The following is an 18,702-nucleotide window of genomic DNA, read 5'->3' on the forward strand; positions in this document are numbered from 1 at the left end:
GTCCTTTTGTAACAATGTCTCACAAGCGAGACGCATGCACTTGCACATGTTTTCGCAGGCCTGACCCTAAAAATTACACTTTCACACATTTCACACATATAGAGTACATGGCAAGTGACAGTCCCTTCACTTTACTAACAGGAATGGTGCTTTCCTTTTGACCCAAGAGTAAATCAGCATCACTATGCAGCAGTCCACATGTAAATTTAGAATAGGCTTTATCTGTCCACAGGCCTAAATGTATGCAGAAAGGCTAAGTTAGCCAAAACTTATCCTTGTTCAGCCTTCAAGCCTACATATATGTCACACATCACCTAAAGTCTAATGGAGCTCACCTTCTACTCAAATGTGGGCAACTGGAGTTTACAGATACTTTTCAAGCATTTTCAGCAAAATGCATAGAACTGTTTTACTAGCTCACAAAAACATTAATCGTGCCCCCCCTCCCCCTCATGAGACTGGTGACTTTTTCCCCATTGAGATTGTCCACTTTTAACAAGCATACGGTGGTATGGTGTCATTTTTTTTAGTTCTCTTAATTTGATCGTGAGATAATGCAGATATTACATACCACAAATCTGTTTTTAAGTTAGAATGTTGTATACATAAATATCATCAGTCACAATATTATTTCATAAATATTGTTTATAAAAAATATCGGTCCAATGGGTATACATGTCCTACTATTACCTGCTAAGGAGCAAAACTTTTGTAAACAATATTTATGACACAACATTTATGTCAGACAATATTCTGATAACGCTATTCTGATACCACACCTCAGATCTTCATAACTCATACTGTCACGGTTTTCTACCTGCTCTCTCATGCCTGGCACTAGGGGGTATACCTAGAAAACCTTCTGATGTTGGTCTCTGCTTGCTAAGCTCATGGCAGATAGTGAAACCAGTTTTGAAAAAATGGTTAAGGCTTGCCTTCCATTACAAAAAAATACATGTTGGGGTTTGTGACTGCCGCAATGTTTTACTCCCAAAGTGTGCATTTAGTAAACGCCCTTGCTTAGTCTTTGGCCTCATCCTAACAATCCAAAGATAATTGGAGATATCAATGCAAATATTGCTAGAAGTGCTGTCATGATCACATATGATGCATATGATTATTACCTCTTCATCCCTTTTGTTCTGAGTAAGGCTAACCAACTTCAGAAACTGTTATCTAGCAAGTATTTTTTTAATTACAGCTCCCTCTCCATTTGGACACTGAATAAGTGTGGATGCTAAGCCTGATAGGGTAGTGGCACTTTGTTTTAGTAGAGGCTGCACAGTGTGGTTGACTTTGAGGAGGACCTTCACAACAAACAATGTTGGATAGCCGAGTAGAGGAGTCCTTGAAGAAGGTTACTATCTGCTTGGAACATTACACAGCCTACACCATTGTTTAGACCTGGTAGACACATTCATGTTTCAGATCTTCACAATGTCTCTGGGTTCAGGTGTGCATCTGACACACTGGCTCAACAACATGCAATAAGCAGACTCTCAGGGGATTATGGACTTGCTATAGAAGGGAGTATCATTATAGTTCATTGGAGTAGTTTGATTCAGGTGTGTTCTTGATCCTCATTTTGGTTGTCAAGTCCAGTGATGCCTTCTGACTCATCAGCAACGTGAAGGAGGCCATCAAGTTGATAAGACTTATCAACTTTCCCAATTGTGGTTCCAAAGGGACTTCCTATCATCCATTAGTCCCTGTCACCTGAGGCTCATTAGTTTTCCAATCGTATAAAGTCAGTTCCAGTTTTGATTGCTGTCTTTTTGACTGAATACAGCCAAAAAGCAGTTTCTGATTGTTCTGGCTCTTCTGGTGTGTCTTCTCTGGTGGGACACTTTTTTAGTCTATGTATCATTCCCATCCCAGGTCCAGTCAGAAACATACATAATCTGTGCTCTTCTGTGGGCCTTCAGGTGGAGGCTGAAACTGAAACATCCAATTTAGTTCCTGGTCAGTAGTGAGAGAGAGGCCATGGTTGACAGCTCATTTATCCATGTTGTTGTCCTCTTGCTAGGACTCTGAAATGGTGGCTTTAGTGCAGGGTTTCCTATTGAAACCAGTGCCTCAGCTCTTCATTGCTCACAGATCAAAGGAACGTAGCAACTTATGCAGTTGTGTTGGCCTCACCCAGATTACATCTGAAGCCTTTCATTCAGCATTCCATGACCTGTTGAGGCTTAAACTTCTTCTTCTACTATCTAACCATTTCAGCACCAAGGCTTCTGGTGAACCCTCTGCATTTATGGTTCAATGTGAAGAATTATAACAAGGGTTTCATGCTCAGTCAGCTGATAACATTAGTTTGGACAAAGACAGGGTGGTGGCTACAGTTGGTCTGGAGTCTGCATAGAGTGCATGTGTTCCCAGAATTCTTGTATGTCAAAGAAGATGAGAGTACTGTTGACCATATTGATGGAAGTTCAGTCCATTGATGCATGGACAAGAGAGTGCATCTGCTGTTCAAGAGAGACAGGACAGCCAACTAGGTAGCCAGAATACACCTCACCAGGCAGGGTGACATCATGTCCCCATCTCTGGATCAATCAGCTAACTCCTTTCATTCATCAGCATAACTAAAATTACACTGTGTATGGGGTTTTTACCTTCCAGGTTTTGAAGATTTCTTTTTGCTGAAATGGTGAAACATGTTTTCCTCCTACTAAGGATTGTTTACTTTCACCTCAAGGTGTTTCAAGGCATTGTGGACAATCTGGTGGATCTCTTATTGAATCTGTTTGCATCCATTCAAAATGTGTAGCTCTTGCCTTTTCCTTCACACTGGTGTAGATGTGCTGTCATTCCTATGCACCCAGGGCCTGGTGTCTGCATTTCCTCTTTTTCACCTTCCTCCCAGTGTTCTGCTACAGAACAGAAGGGATAGGTGGCCAGTATTATGATTGCTCCATGATGCTTGTGCTCTATGTTGGTGACTCTGCCAGAATAGTTTCTACCTTTTCTCTTTGTTTCTGAGTTGACCGACTCTGAGTTCACCATAGTTGGCTCAGTTAAAAGTAATGGCATGGACCCTGGAAGGTTTGGTTTAATGTGTTTTGGAATATCCCTAGAACTGGTCGAAACCTTGACCTCTTTGTGTTCTGAACATTCTCTTTCTCCTTTTCTCCTTCACGATGTGAGGTTTATTGACTTGCAGAGAGATGGGTTTTGATCTGGATTGGGCCTCTTCCGCTCTGTGTACACTGTTGGCTACTATCAGTGACTCCTGGAAGCCTTGATGGGTGGACTACGTGGTTCCAGATTTCCATTGCTGGTTATCCTTCCAGATCCCTGAAGGGGATTAACCATCCCTGTCTTATTGTGAGCTCTAGGTCCTTTTGTGGGATCTACCTTTGATGCTTACGTATTTCACATGCCTGCTATTAAGGCTATAGAGGGTATTCTTCTCAAGCTGGTATTGCCTAATGTGGTGTTCCTGCCTGCTATCACTTCAGTCAGGGTGCTTGGTGATTTAGAGGTTCTTATCTACAGTGAGCCCTACCTGTGTTTTTTTTTTTATCATGCCCCATTCTTAAACCCATCTCCTACTTTGGTGCTTAGGGTTCTTTCCTGGTTCAACCTTTTATTGGATATTGTGCTCCTAACTCAGGGGCCAGATGGGGACTGATTCTGATGGCTTGGGCAATCAGCTTCAGATGCTGAACACCTACGTTTGTTTACTAATTCTCCTTGGCTAATTTCCTTCCTTATCTCAAGGTAGCCCCTATTCACGACTTTTGATATATATGTAAAAATCCCAAATAACTCTCCTGGTTGTGCTACATACATACTAAAAAACAAGTATTTGCAATGCAATGGGTCTAGCATTAGCTCGAGTTAGAGCAATTAGCATTGTAAATTCCTAAGTGGACTTTTCTTGCCACATAAATTGAAAATGAAAAGTAAAACAGTTGATATAAGCGAGCCGATTTAAAGCTCCATGGCTGCCATGAGCATGTGCGCGAAGGAGAGACACAAAACAAACAAAGTTCGCTCCCACTCAAATGTATCGTGCTGGGAAGCAGAGAAAGCCCTTCAGAATTGGAACTTGTGATCTCATCTGCTGAACAATCAGTGCAAAGGAACAAAATGGTGGACGGGTGGCACAGGTAAAGCTGAAACACCGCATGAGATGACAAGTCAAACTAAGACAAAGACATCAGGAGCATAGTCAGAACAGCAACCTCGATCAACGTGACAGAATATAGAGAAGTAGGTAGAGGTCTCAGAAAATAATAATACAAGGAGCTGTGGCAGCTGGAAGGGCATATAAGGTAAGCACAGCTAAAGGGTAAAATTTCCTGCTGCAACAAGAGATGAGTCTCTGAGGTCATCTGTGAAATAAAGGCAATGTCACCCTGGTGCTTACAGGTAATGTGAAACTCCATGTGTGACAACTACAGTGGAAGTTATCCTAGTGAGGGCGTCTTACAAGGATCACTTCAGGGCAGGGTCTCAACCTTCATTGGGATTCAGTGTTATTATTTTTATGCATATTTATCTTTATACTTGTTGAAACTGGCCTAGCAAAGGGATGTTTGTGCAGCTTTGTTAGCTGATTTTATTTTTTTACATATTGATCTATTAGTCACAAACAGAAATAAATTATATTTGAGGCCTAAAAGAGTGGCGGACTTCAATACATCTGTCAAATCATTGTGGCACAACACAAAATGACAGTTGTGTAGAAACAAAATAGCACAGGACACGCAGCAAAGGTGTGTCCTCTTTCATGTCTCTGGAGCGTGGCAGAATATTTCTACTACTTAGTGCTCTGCTGATGCACAAACGGGGGCCTATTCACTAAGGATAAATTTGGTGGTAAGTGTAAGTTTATGATCAAATTTACCTTGGTTGCACCATCCAGGAACTCACAAAGGGATTCCAGGTAGACATAAGCCCATTCACTTATGGGGAGATCACCTCATTTATCGCAGAGTTCACCCATGAATCCCACTCACGTAGTGAGTGGGATCGAAGTCATTACAAGGCATGGTTAGCTTTGAAAGTTTGTAAACATAGATAAATTAATATGTTTATTGGCATTCACAGATTCCCTATATTCCTCTTTCTAGCCTAGAAAGGGTCGTAGGTGTACTCCAGCCAAATATTGGCATAAATCCCTTTCCAGGATGAAAGGGAAATGTATCATCCTCAAACGTACTGGGGGTTTGGGAAAGGGGTTTCTGAATAAGGGAAAATATTTTACCTGTGAATAGTTATTCTATTCCACCTGTGCAGAGATCTCCACCACTGAGAACACCATACAGAAGAAATGGAACACAGAATAGGTTTGCATGGTTTTTAATGCATACCCACGAACATTGGGAAGCGAGATACAAGAAGGTTTTCAGGCCCGTAGCTTGCACATTGAGATTGGGTGGGGGTGAGGTTCAGGTTTTCCAACAATCACACTGACATTTACTGTTAAGGTATATGAGAGGGGCTTAAGGGGCAGTGAAAAGGGAGAGGAATGCAGATTGTTAGGATTAGTAAGTAAGAAAAAACACAAGATTTTGTAAAAAAAAAAAAAAAAGTAACCACCAGCTTTGAAGAATTTCAAAACAGAAAAAGGGAGAGTGTGTGTGCATTTTTATCTGTGTATATGTAAACATCTCTGGTGAAATACGATAGATATCTCATCATACCCTACTGAAAGCATTTGTACCCAACTATTTATCAGAAAATATATATATTATAGGGGTGTGACATCCCCCTGAATCTACACCCCTGAAGGCTTTTAAAAATAAATCGGGTGAATTAATTTTCTCCATTGACTTGCATTGAAATTGAGGTAATTTCAGACTGGAGAAAGCCACAATAAAGCTATTATTGGCTATAAAAACCAGGAGTGTCAGGCCAAAATCAGGAATGTTGGCATGTTTGTCAACGGAATCCACATTGAAACGCGTGTTAGGCGCAAATTTCCTTGAATACTCCTACTGAAGTAGAAAGTAGTCAAACTACTCTCAGTCATAAATTCTGAGACCTTCTTTTCTACTTTCTTTGTCAATTGTCCTTCTACATATGTACACATAATTAAACAGGGTAGAAATAAAGATTCCTGCTCGGTCGTGAGAATTTTTTGTTTCATCATTTGTGCAAATTCCTGTTACAGCAGAGCTACAGTCCTTTGAGCCGGAGTTACTACAAGGTGATACTGAAGGAAAATTGTGAAACATTTGACTTCCTTTGAATCTTACAGTGCCTCCTGGTAGTAATGTAAATAACTTCTCTGCAGGGACCTAATGGAAAGAGGAGCTTCTAAAGGCCCAAGGATGGAAGGTGGCTGAAGATCATTTCTAAAGTATAAACGGGATACGACAAATAAAAAAGATGCACATTTCATTATAAGAAGTGTGTACATAAAGGCTTATGTCATGGTGCTGCACACATAAATTAACTGTAGTAGTTACAAAGGAGGGAGGAGGTGTTTCTCTCCTTTTCCCTTGTTTCTCTTATCGGTCAAAAACGGGGGTGTTTTTGATGGAGTCAACTCTAGTATCAAGTATAGTAGATACAACATTTATTTTTGTGTTGGTTTTCACATGTGAGGGTTTCCGTGGGCATATGGAGGTATGCCGATTGTTTTTAGAAAATATCATCAAACATCTCCAAAGTTACTTAATTGTAATTCGCAGTCTCTGCTCTAAAGGCAGTCTTTCTTTTTGTCCTCAGTTTTTCCGGACTCTCCAGGCCTATTTCTCAGGGCGAGGCGTTGATGTCGACAAATTCCCCAACAGTTTCTCGCTGGATAATGGGAGGCCGATGTCAGTGGCTTTCTACTCTGACCCCATCGCGTCTGCGTTTGCGGACTATGCAGGACAGAAACATCTTTCACCGAAATACCTCAAAGGTTGAAAAAAGGAGCCGCTGAACAACGTAAGAGCCATGTTACCTCTGAACACCCTTGTCCGTCCTTTATGTCTGACTCGCACTTTATAATAGCAGCAGCATATCTACCTCGCATTAAACAATGTGTTCTCACACCGCTGATACTATTGCATGACCTAGCGTCTGCAGCCCCAGAAGGGAACCACGTTTTTGGCTTGGAATGGCACACATTTTGAGCAAACATTTTTGAGGTCTACCTTCTCAGTTGTATCAGTAAGTCAAATAGATATTGTGTCGAAGGAATGATGTGCCCTTTAAAATGTCGGTTTAAATTGTGAACTCTTTGTGAACGCTTAGCAAATGTTTGGTTTGGTTTAGATTCTGTATTTTAATGTTTTTTTTCTTAGAATATCGGTTATGGTGTTGAATCACTTGGAAAATATATTTTTACCTTTTTCTTTCCCGCCCTGACACATTTAAAAATAAATATTTAGGACCATGAATATATTATTCTTTGCATTTTATAACTGAAAAGGGCACCTGTTTTTTTTATACAATGTGCTTTCATACGGAGATCATGCGCTAGGGAACCTAATATATTTTGCCCGGTTTCTGTACAGTATCGTGATGCCTATCACCGTTCAACTAATTCATATTGTGATAATTCAATTCATTACTTTCGTTGTAGCAAAGAAGGGGGCAGACTGAACGCCCTCCCTTAGGCGAGTCTCTGACATCAATAACTAGAGCATGCAATTTACAGAATGGAGATCCTGGCACTGAATATCACAGATATATAATGTCTAGGTATTATAGATGGTTGATATTATTATTAATTCTGTGTCTACATAGTTTTCTTTGGGTACAAAATACAGTCCAGACCAGTTCATTTGCATCTTGCAGAGGTGCTTATTATGCAGATAACACGGGTTTCTAAAAACAATATTCTGTTTCCTATTTAAAGCAGGAGATTCAGTCAACAAGGGGTTCACCTTCTAATGACAGGTCTGCCAAGGGCTTTCTCAAGGGGGATGTTCATCCGGGCTAGGGCTTACCCGTGCCAGTCTCTTTTACTGCTTATGCAATGTTCTTAATAGGAATGCATTAAAAGGAAAGGGATCTGTTGTCTTCAGTTGTCCTAGGAGGTTTCCCTTTGTTACATGCATCTGAGGGATCCCAGCATGTATAATTATTGGCTATTTTTACTGATGTGATGCCTCATATGCGATTCAATTCATGGAGAAATTGAAGAACAGACCCAGCAGAGCGACTTTAAACATAAAAGTAAACCTTAGTATAAAATGGGAGCCTGTAAAGCAAGCCCGATCAGCAGTGCATGGAGATGCCACATCAATAATGCAGCCAAGATTAATGCGCCCCAGAATACCATCTCCCCATAAATAAAACACCACTTAATAGACTGCCCACCAATAACTGTCACCCCTAGCCAACCACTCACGAAACACCAAAATACATTTTATCTTACAAAACCATCCACACAAGGAAGGCAGCAAAAGTTAGTCAGCCCTTGGAGACTGTTAGTGCCTATTGTTTAATGACCACACAGACTCGAGATATCTTTCCCTCTTACACAACCTCCACTCAACCAAAGTCCTACACTTCCTGTAGGATCACAATGTCTGTGGCCTTAATTTACATGTAGGAAACTCTACTGGATAAGAGATTGCAGTGAAACGCATTTACACTTGAGATTCTTTAGAGTCCAGGAGTTAATCATGAACAAACATGGACATGAAAGTGCATACCGACGTGTACCCAGAAAAACCACTGTGGTTAAACAGCAGACTCTCCTTCACTAATGCACTGATCCTTTTGAAACAATCTTTATATACCAACTTTACGTTAACTTCCGATGTTTACTCCATATCTGCTTTAATTAGACAAGCAAGCCACAAACAATCTCATGGAGAAACGTGGAGTCCTCGACCTGCGGCCCTTGGTGTAGGTCGAGGCTTCTAACCCTATAGACCACTCACTTAATGGGCCACATTTATGAAACAGTGTTCTCTCTCTAAGGTAAAACCAGAATAACCTAAATGTAGGAAACTATTTTATTGTCTCATGTCCTGGTCAAACCTTCCTTGCACCCTTCCTATACAAAACCATTAAAATAACAGACATGGAGACAAATCTTAATCATGCCTCTTCCACCTTTCAAGCCCAAGAGTGGTGTGATATCAGTACAGTGGATAACAAACCTGACTATATTAGAAATGTTGAGAGTGAGGGAAGCCAAGAACCCCATCAAAATCCACCATGAATAAATACCCATTACAAATCTGCATCAGCCCCCTAGCAAACTCTTTTCCCTCCCATATCACCCACATACACAACAAACGCCAAACTGACAACAAAAATACACGATAACTAACTCTATACCATTCAATCCACACTTAGAGCTTTGCACTAAGGTGAACGCTCAAACCCTTTTCCCTTAGTGCAGGCCTCCATTTGGAATACCGTGGTCCAGATTTACTGTCCTTTATGCGAAGGAGTACATGTGAAACATTGTAACTTTGCATTACACTTAAGACAGAAGTACATCAGATTTAATAAAAGCTGCCTGCAGATGAAGTCATTGATGCCATTCACTCTAAATCTGAGAGTTCTGCATCATGCACAGCCTTTTACTGTGGATCAAAGGTGAGTCTGCACTGTCTAGTATACGCTTTGAACTGAAGGTACACCCTCCAGTAGAAATCCCAAAGTGTAGATATCAGTGCAAGGGTCAGACATTTCAGATGCGTCATTCAGGTATATCAGGCAATATACCAATTGAACCTTTCCTTGATTCTGCTTTTGTCTGATGTTAGGATATGGGGCAAGACCAGATGGCACTATTTTAGTAAGTCTGGTTTTGCACCAGAACCTAAGGTTTTTAGGCTGGTCTGCCCCACATGCACCCCCTTGCATACGTTAGAGAGGGGATGGCGCAAAGGGGTGTGGCACAGCACTAGGGTAAACTTCCAGTACAATATAGCTTTTGCATCTGAAAGTGTATCTGATCCTGCTGTTTCAAATGGGTGTGCCTCTCGACTTTGCCTCAGCCATGAACTCGCACCTGCCCGGGGTGCGGTGGGCAGTGCATTAGTAAAAGGTGGACTGGGTGTTTGAACCAGCTGGTCCGCCTTACACAGTGCAGGTGGCACCCAGCCTGCTTTCGAAAGGGCTGAGGGGGCAGAGATTTCTGTGCAGGCTGGTGTAGTGAATGGTCATTGGAACCCTATGTCCACTTTCAAAGGATCCCCCTCAGAGAGCTCACTCACTGTGTGCCATCTTTTTCTAGCACACAGACAGTGCACCTCCTTATGCGCCATCCGCTTCTCAAGCCAGTGCTACCTGAACGCCAGTGTCAGTGCTATTTACTAAGCACCTATTCATACAAATTGGACATTTTGTGTTGAATTAATAAACGTTCTGCCAATCTTTTCTATTAAAACAATAGGCAGGCAGTGCCACCACATGGTGAACTGTCATAAATAAGAAGTGCCGGTGTTGAGAAATACTTGCTAGCGCCGACCACCGACAAACGCCTGCGCAACTTAAGCACTGTTGTGGCTGACCCTGCAAACTGATCCCCAAGATTCTTAACTGAGGGTACCTCAGAATAATAGTAACAGCAACTGACATGGGACTGAATATTCCTCATACTCTGTGCCAGTCAGGGAAACAGGTGACAGATGCGACTTACCATACGCCAGCCATTCCATCCTCTCAACTACAATGTGACTGACTCTGTCAAAGCCATATCCGCCTCTTGACTAGGCCTTAGCTATAGTGTAATCTCTGTGGTATCACCGACTGACACGTGACTGACTTTTCCCTTATATTCCACGCCATTCTGAGGCTTTGATGCGTGATGTGACTACTACAGCTCTAGCAGCTTTTGAAAGACACCCTTTGCAGTCACATGACTATCTCTCTCCCACACCCACTGTCCTTTCAGAGGGAGCCTGACATATGACTTTTTTAAATAGTCCTACTGGGTCATCAGGTGCACTGTCTCATCACAAGGACTATTTAGAGTACTTAAAATAGTGCTGTGGCATATAGCGCTATTTAAAAAAATAGTTATTATTTTTTGGGCCGGCTCTTCGATCTAAGAGCATATAAAATATAAAAAATGCATTTATTTTATCTGAGGCGAAAATGTCAGGGATTATGCCGACTCCTCTTCTTTTGAGGACTAGTTCTAACTGACTTGGATGGAAGATTTATTTGTTCGACAACTCTGTCTTACCTGCCGGTCAATAAAAACAGTCACACATATGGCTCCCTCTCCTTTGCTTCCCTATTTTGGCACTACTTCTCTGGCAACAAAACTGTGCTTTACTTGTAAGGGGTCTCATACCAACCTCTCCTTCCTTGGAAACAATTCCTAAAACCACCCCAAAACCTTGACAGGCAAACATTCCTGTGTCTGGAGACCTCTCTTGGTGCTATGAAATATTGTGTGAAACAAAACACTAGACACTGCTTCTTCAGGGCGAATAATTAACAGACTAGAAAATGTGTTTCCTTGTCACTAATGTAGTAGGTCCACAATGGTGCTTGGCACAGAAGAACCCCTCATCTGTGGTGTAATGAAACATGATGGGTGCCCCTCTGCAGAATGCTTTGAGGGACCCCTCATCCCCTCATATCTCACTGATACTCATAGCTTTGGGATGAAATGGGGTTCTCTGAACCTTAGATGCCACCTGTGACACAGGAGCTGCAGGGACCTGTTTTGTGCCCCTGTACCTCACATGTCACTGGAGCACAGAACACCAGCCCCTATTGTGTTCACTTTAAGGGGGCTCCTGTGGGAGGGGCAGAGGTGCCCACTATGTGCTGGTGGTGCTCTAAAGCTGTGGGAACCTGCAGGGGGGAAGACTGGCCTCAGCGTGTGCCAGCTCTAGAGCACTGTCACTGTTCCAGCCGGTGGCACTCTCTAAATGCCAGGGATGTGGAGAAGGGAGCAGGCACACGAAGCACACAAGTGGCAGTCCCAGGCCAGGTGGTTATAATGCTGCTCTTTCTACTGAAAGAGGGGCCCTCCTAAAATAATTACAATAATAAAAAATGAAAACATGGGAAGTGGGATGAGAAGCAGAATCGGTAGCGGGTCAGAGAGCATCAGGGCCTGCAGGGAGAGCATGGGGAAAGAGGAAAAAGAAGGAGAGAGCAAGAAAAACAAACATGCATTCCAACGGAGTGCTTAAATTCAAAAAAGCCTCCTCAAATATACAGTGGAAGGATACAACTCATCCAACTAGAATACTGATAATCAATTGCTCCAGGGAGGAAAGCTAATTAATCAAGAGCAGAGAACTGAAATGTATAACAAACACCTCCAATCATGACTAAGGGGCTGTTTCAAACCACTGTAAGAATATGTTCTGTAATGGAAACAAAATATCTCCATACAGACACTTAAAGCTGCCTGTAGCTAAAACATACAATTGGGACAATACCAATCGAATTTAAAACTGCTTACATAAAATGCTGGCTTGAGACACCCACCCTGGTCTCTGAAAATCAGATAAAATCAAGCTCGCCTTTCAAACATCGTTTTTCTGCTCCACACATAGAGCAACTACATCATCTGATCCCAAATCTCTATAATCATATAGGCTGACGACACCCAACTCACCCTCTCCCTGATGGAAAAAATAACCACTTCTAGATCTAGCTTCACAAACTGCATGACCCTGGTAGCGGACTGGATGAGAAAAAACAGCTTGAAGCTGAATTCCGACAAGACAGAAGTTCTGATCTTCGAAAGCATGTCCTCCCCATGGGACTTCGAGTTTGGACCAACACCCACTGACCACGCGAGAAATCTGGGGATCATCCTAGATGACCAACTCATCATGACAGCAAAAGTCAATGCAGTGATTGCTGCCTGCTTCCACAACCTTCCAAATCCTACGCATGCTACAAAAGATCTTCAAGTGGCTGGCACAGAACACTAGACCGACCACCACCAAAGCACTCATCACAAGCAGGCTTGACTATGACAATTCACTCTACACTGGAGTCTCCAAGAAACTCCTACAAAGACTCCAGATCATCCAGAAAACCGCTGCAAGACTTAAACTGGACTTCCCCCAATGCACTGACATCGCACCACACCTCAAGGAGCTCCACTGGCTCCCCATTCAAAACGCAGACAATTCAAACTCCTCATTCACGCATACACATTTCTACACAACATGAAACCAGCATACCTTAACAGCCTCTTACACTTCCACCAGCTGACCAGGCACCTACACTCTTGATTGCACACCCAACCCTGCAGTAAAAAAACAGAACAGGTGGTTGTTTGTTCTCCTAAATAGCACCCAAAACATGAAACAACCTCCCTCACCACATATGGGCCACCTCCTCCCTTAAGTTCCTAAGGAGCTGAAGACCTGGCTTTTCAAATAACTCAGCAGGAACCGTGCACCCACTCGTGCTCAAGCGCCTGGATATCCTCAGGGGAGATCAATGCGCTTTACAAATCAACATAACATAACAACTACAAAGCCTGTTTCCGTCCATCCAGAGGGGCTTAAGACTCCCTTAATATCTGTAAAGGATTACCCTGAAAAACTGGCAATGCCAGAGAGACTTGTAGCTCCCATCCTCGTTAATGTCCTGACCACCTCTGACAATATAAACCTCTCATCTTAATCAAACACTGGCCCTACAAGAGAACCTAGAACAGAGCCTTCAGCTGGATAGTCTACCTTTTCTCTGATAGATGACAAATATTCTTCCTGCTTTCACCCAAGCTCCAGATGATGGCTGCTGACTGAGCCATGCCCCATGATCAACATTAGTAACCTCTTCTGCACCTCAAAGAAATTATTGATGAAAATTAAAAGAATGTTCCCAAGGCGCTAGGCAGCAATGCATCTCCTCGTAAATCTTCCAGATTTCTGAATGGAAATTCATATTTGTGATTCACAAAATGTTAATTTACGCTACTTAATTAATATACTAGCATACTGTATGATGTAATTCACGTGTTATGCTATGTTATGTTCATGACCCGTTTACTTACTGGTAATCTTCATTACTTCGAGTCTGTCTCTTTCTGTTGCAGTCCTTACTGAGTTAGCAGTTCCCCTGCTTGACAGAACACCATTCCCTACCTTAAAACAAAACATTTCCTCCAAGATTGCCCCCATTCCCTGCATTCATAAAAGGAGGAACTAGAGATGACCCCTTTCTGACATGACTAAGCCAAGAAACGGCTCAGCACTGCGACAAGAAGGCTTGAGCTCACAGTAATGAAGATTACTGATAAATAACAGCATTACTACTTTCTCGTCCGTCTTCCTCCCGGAATCCTTACAGAAAGAGCCAATACACAAGCAGGCGATGATTGATCAAAACTCAAAATCGAAATAACCACAGAACACATTATAGGTGCTGCATCTGCAAAGTTAATAAGATCGTATCAGACATTATACAGCATGTACAGAAGACAAAATCGGGTTGCAATATACGACATGACCACTTATTTGTCTGTCTGAAGACACACAGCAGGACTGAAGAAGTGGAGAGAACCAAAAGAAAGCCTTCAAACAGATGCCAGCTCTATCCAGTTGGAAGATTGAAGCTTCACTAGGGAGTTCCATCTTCCCAGGACTTGTCGACCCTCCCAAATTGCTTCCCAGCCCACCCAACTGGCATCTGTGGTGAGGATCGTGGAAGGGGGAGGATTCAGAAAGCAGCCTCTCTCTAGGCTCTGAGACTAAAGCCACCATTTGAGGTCTGAGAGATGTGAGATGGGAGGTGTGACCGAGACCAAATCCTTTTAATCCTGAGGCAGGGGGGTTTTAGTACTGTAAGAGGTGGCGGACTAAGGGATACAAACAGAGCTGGCTCCAGGAAAGGATGGCCAATGTCGAAACCATCTTGTTCTGGCCCCTTAGTCAAAATCTAGCTGGTGCAGAAGTCTGTGACAACAGAGAGGACAGGCAAGACGCGAGGGTGCTCTTTCAGTCCTTGGACCAGAGGGATTTCCCCAGGTCTGTCTGAAACAAAGTCCCATGAAGGTGTGACTTTTATAGTTCTGGAGGAACCTGTATCTCATCAGAAATTTGCAGGACTGTTGAACATGGTCCTTCCCTTGAGGAATAGACAAAGACACAATCAGCCAGTTATCAAGATAGGAGTATACATGAATACCTGGAGAATGTAAAATGGCCACCAAAGGCTCCAAGAGCTTGATAAAACGCCCTTGGAGCTGAGAAAAGGCCATATGGCAGGATCTGGAATTAGTAATGATTCCCCTTCATGGCAAACCGCAAGAGCTTCTAGGGGAGGAGGGGAGAGAAAGTTGAGAACATGCAAAAAAAGCATCCAACATTTCAAGGGAATGCTAAGAAGTCAACTTGATTTACCATTTGAAGGATAATCTGAACAGTTACCATCTTGAATGATCAGTGAGAAATTAAATGATTCAGCCTTTTGAGGTCCAGGACCGGACGATAATCTCCTGACACTCTTCTGGCAAAAACGAGAATAGAATTAAAAACAAAGGCCCTGTTCATCTGGAAGAATTGGAATGATTTTTACTTTTCCAATAGGAGCTGGAAACCAGAAAGTCATGCCTGCCTTGGCAGAGGAGTCTGACGAAAGATGACGTGAGGGAGGATGGAAAAGTTGATGTGATATCCCTCTGAAACAGTCTGAAGAGTCCAGACATCTGAATGATTACCCTCTTGTTGAAAGAACAATAATCATCCCCCCACCGGAAGAGTGGCATAGTCAAGCCTTTGGAGGAAGTGGAGCTAAGGACCCTGATGCTGGAACTGTGATTTGTCAGTGTTAGAGCCCCCTGGTCATGATCACTGCCTCGAAAGATACAAAGGCTCTACAATACCCCAAACCTCCACCCCTCAAGAACTGGTGCAATGGAGCTAGCAATTTCTAGCTCTCCACTGACTTTTATACCATGTCCTCAAGCTGGGATCCAAAGATCTTCAGAAGGCAACTTCATGAGGACAGTCATTTGGGACCAGTCCACTTTCCAGGCCAGCATCATGATATGACGACAAGCATCTATGACAGCCCCAAATGCTGCTGCTGCACATGCACACAAGTTATCAAAGGAGATATCAGGGAGAAATTGGACCTGAGATCCCATAACAGCCAAGAGAGAAAATGTATCCTGTCCCTATTACACCTGCTCTGCTAGGGCATGAGAATCCTTCAGTAATTACTGGACAGTGTAAATCAACTGGCATTAACTTGCACCGAGAACTCAGTGCAGAGTAAGCCCTCTTTACAGCCTCTTCAACCCTAATATTCACTTGATCTAAGGGCAATGCATAACTGTCCCGCGAGAAGATAGTCCAACCATCAGAATATCCACCTTCACCATTGGTGGAAACTCCTCTGCAAACCCTTATAAAGGGTAACGCTTAGAAAACGTGTAAAAAAAAAAAGGATTTGTCAGTGTTCTTCCACTTTTAAGCCATCACCTTGTGCACTGCACTGGAAAGTGGCAATGACTCTGAATCCAGACAATGGTATTTTATAAATAAATGTTCCTTGTCAGTACTCAAGTAAAGAACAGGCAAATCCAAGTTTCCTCTAATATTTTGGAAAATCTCAGCCATTTCTGTCCCTTGCACAAAACAACCTTGTTTATCTTCTTCCTCAGGGTTGTGTGAAGGGACTTCATCCTGGTGTGGAAGCTTAGAAGGAGGAGGCTCTCCTGAATCCCTGGGTAGGAAACCCACCTTCAAAGCACCACAGTCGACAGCTGAATGGACTGCAAGGAAGGCAAAGCAGACGAGGGACCAGATAGCTCCTCCATCGTGGCGTGTGGATCAAATCACAAAGGCACCAAAGCTTTCTGCTGCCCTTAGTAACTAGGGCAATTAAATAATGCAGCTCCTGAACTCTTGCGAGACACTTAAAGGCATGTATTTTCACAAGAGGGAAAAACAGAGTTCTGCTATGTTGTAAATAAAATCACAAATAAGTAAACCGTAGCGCTCTGCACTGCTGGGTCAAATACAATGTTACCATCTGGAGATACCATGTGCCCTCTGTGCCCTGGAATACAATACCGTCATCCAAAACAGCCTACACCTGCTCAGCAAGGCAGTAAGACAATAGCTAACTAGCATTGGGAAAGCCAATAGGTCTTGGTAATCTGAGAGCTATTAGCGTTGTGAATGTCAATGTCCGTTAGCCACGGCGAATAGCAATAGTGCTGCTGTTCAGCGTGGCTGAAAGGCATGGAAAAAAGCACAACGATGCAGCTAGCGCTGTCCACATTTTATCGCTTTTTTTTATTAGCAAAGCCAATATGTCTCGAAAGACACTCCATGAGCTGTATAGTATGTTCGACGTATAGAAAGCTTGGTTAAATGATCAGAGACACCGCTAACATGGGCAACTTCCCCCTGGACCTACTGCAAATATTACACATGCTATGATAGACATTTTAATAGATAAACAAATATGAATATTATATTAATACCATCTTAACTAGTAACAAATAGAACTTCTCTAAGCATCAGTAAGGGTAGTTGGAAGAGCCTATTGAATGAAGATGCCAATTTTTTGCCTTTAAGTGCCAAGATCTAACCGAAATAATATATAATAATCAACAAAATGAGGGAGTTATGAGATTCTACAAAGAATAGTGTATAAAATATTTTTCTTTACTGCAAAATATGTTCAAGGGCCAGAAACAATCCCATTTCTCAAAAGAGGTCCCCCACGTAGACAGACGGGAGAAACATTTTAAAATGCAATTTCTCAATGTTATTAGCTTTGTTGTTTCTGGGACCTGTTTAGGAATGCATGAAGGAATTAAAATGACCCTTTCAACCGCAAGATCATCTTCCCCCCTCTAGGGTAAACCAAGCTATTAGCATAGCCATGAAAGTGCCATCAATGCAGATAAAAAAAAAAAGAAGACGGACCGAATGCTGAAAAATATCAAACATTCACACCCATTCAGAGATATGGGTCTAAATCCATCGTTTTTTTAGCTCGCCACGCCGTTCCAGTTTGCACCCATCCACATGAAAATCAATCTTGACCCTGATTCCCATGGGAACAGTCCTGCAAACTGCCAGGCCAGGTCCTCCCTGGACCAGAACCAAGCATCCCAGGACCGGTTTCGCAGTATCACCCCTCATTAGCCAGGTGGCATAGTGAGGACGGGGCCCACATCTGGGCATACCCTTCCCACTTAGGGTAACAAATGCAAAAAGAACCGAAGATGGACAGAATGCTGAACAATGTCAAACATTCAGCCTCAGTCAGAGATATGGTCCTAAATCCATTGTTTTTTGCTCATCAAGCCATTCCAGTTTGGACCCACCCATATGCAAATCAGTCTTGATCCTTCTCCCCATGGAAACAGTCCAGCCTGAACTGCCAGACCGGGTCCTTCCTGGACCAGAAACAAGCATCCTGAGACCAGTTTTGGGGCATCACCCTTCATCAGCTAGCCTACCTTGAATCTGATGGCATAGTGAGGGTGGAACCCATGTCTAGGCATACCCTTCCTGCATAGGGTGACAAATGCAAAAAGAACAGAAGATAGACAGAATATTGAACAATGTCAAACATGTTGCCACATTCAGAGATCTTGGCCTAAATCTATTGTTTTTTTGCTCGCCAAGCTATTCCAGTTTGGACCCACCCACATGCAAATCAGCGTTGACCGTGCCTGGACTGCCAGGCCAGGTCAGGTCCTCCCTGAACCAGAAACCGCCATTCTGGGACCGGTTTCAGGGTATCATCACTCATCAGCTAGGCTAGCTTGAGTAAGATGCCATAGCGAGCACGGGACCCACGTCTGAGCATACACTTCCCACTTGGGGTGATCAATGC

General features: G+C 42.8%; 1 protein-coding gene across 1 annotated transcript in view; it reads left to right on the forward strand.

The window, feature by feature from the left end:
- Positions 1 to 18,702, forward strand: part of C3_1H2orf66 (chromosome 3_1 C2orf66 homolog) — a 129,571-nt gene that overhangs the window by 39,674 nt on the left and 71,195 nt on the right. Inside the window, exon 3 of the mRNA XM_069221378.1 lies at positions 6,685 to 6,888. Within this exon, the coding sequence (XP_069077479.1) occupies positions 6,685 to 6,867 (183 nt within the window). The 3' untranslated portion in view covers positions 6,868 to 6,888. The remainder of the gene's footprint in view (positions 1 to 6,684; positions 6,889 to 18,702) is intronic.

The sequence above is a fragment of the Pleurodeles waltl genome, chromosome 3_1, assembly GCF_031143425.1.
Source record: "Pleurodeles waltl isolate 20211129_DDA chromosome 3_1, aPleWal1.hap1.20221129, whole genome shotgun sequence".
Taxonomy (NCBI): domain Eukaryota; kingdom Metazoa; phylum Chordata; class Amphibia; order Caudata; family Salamandridae; genus Pleurodeles; species Pleurodeles waltl.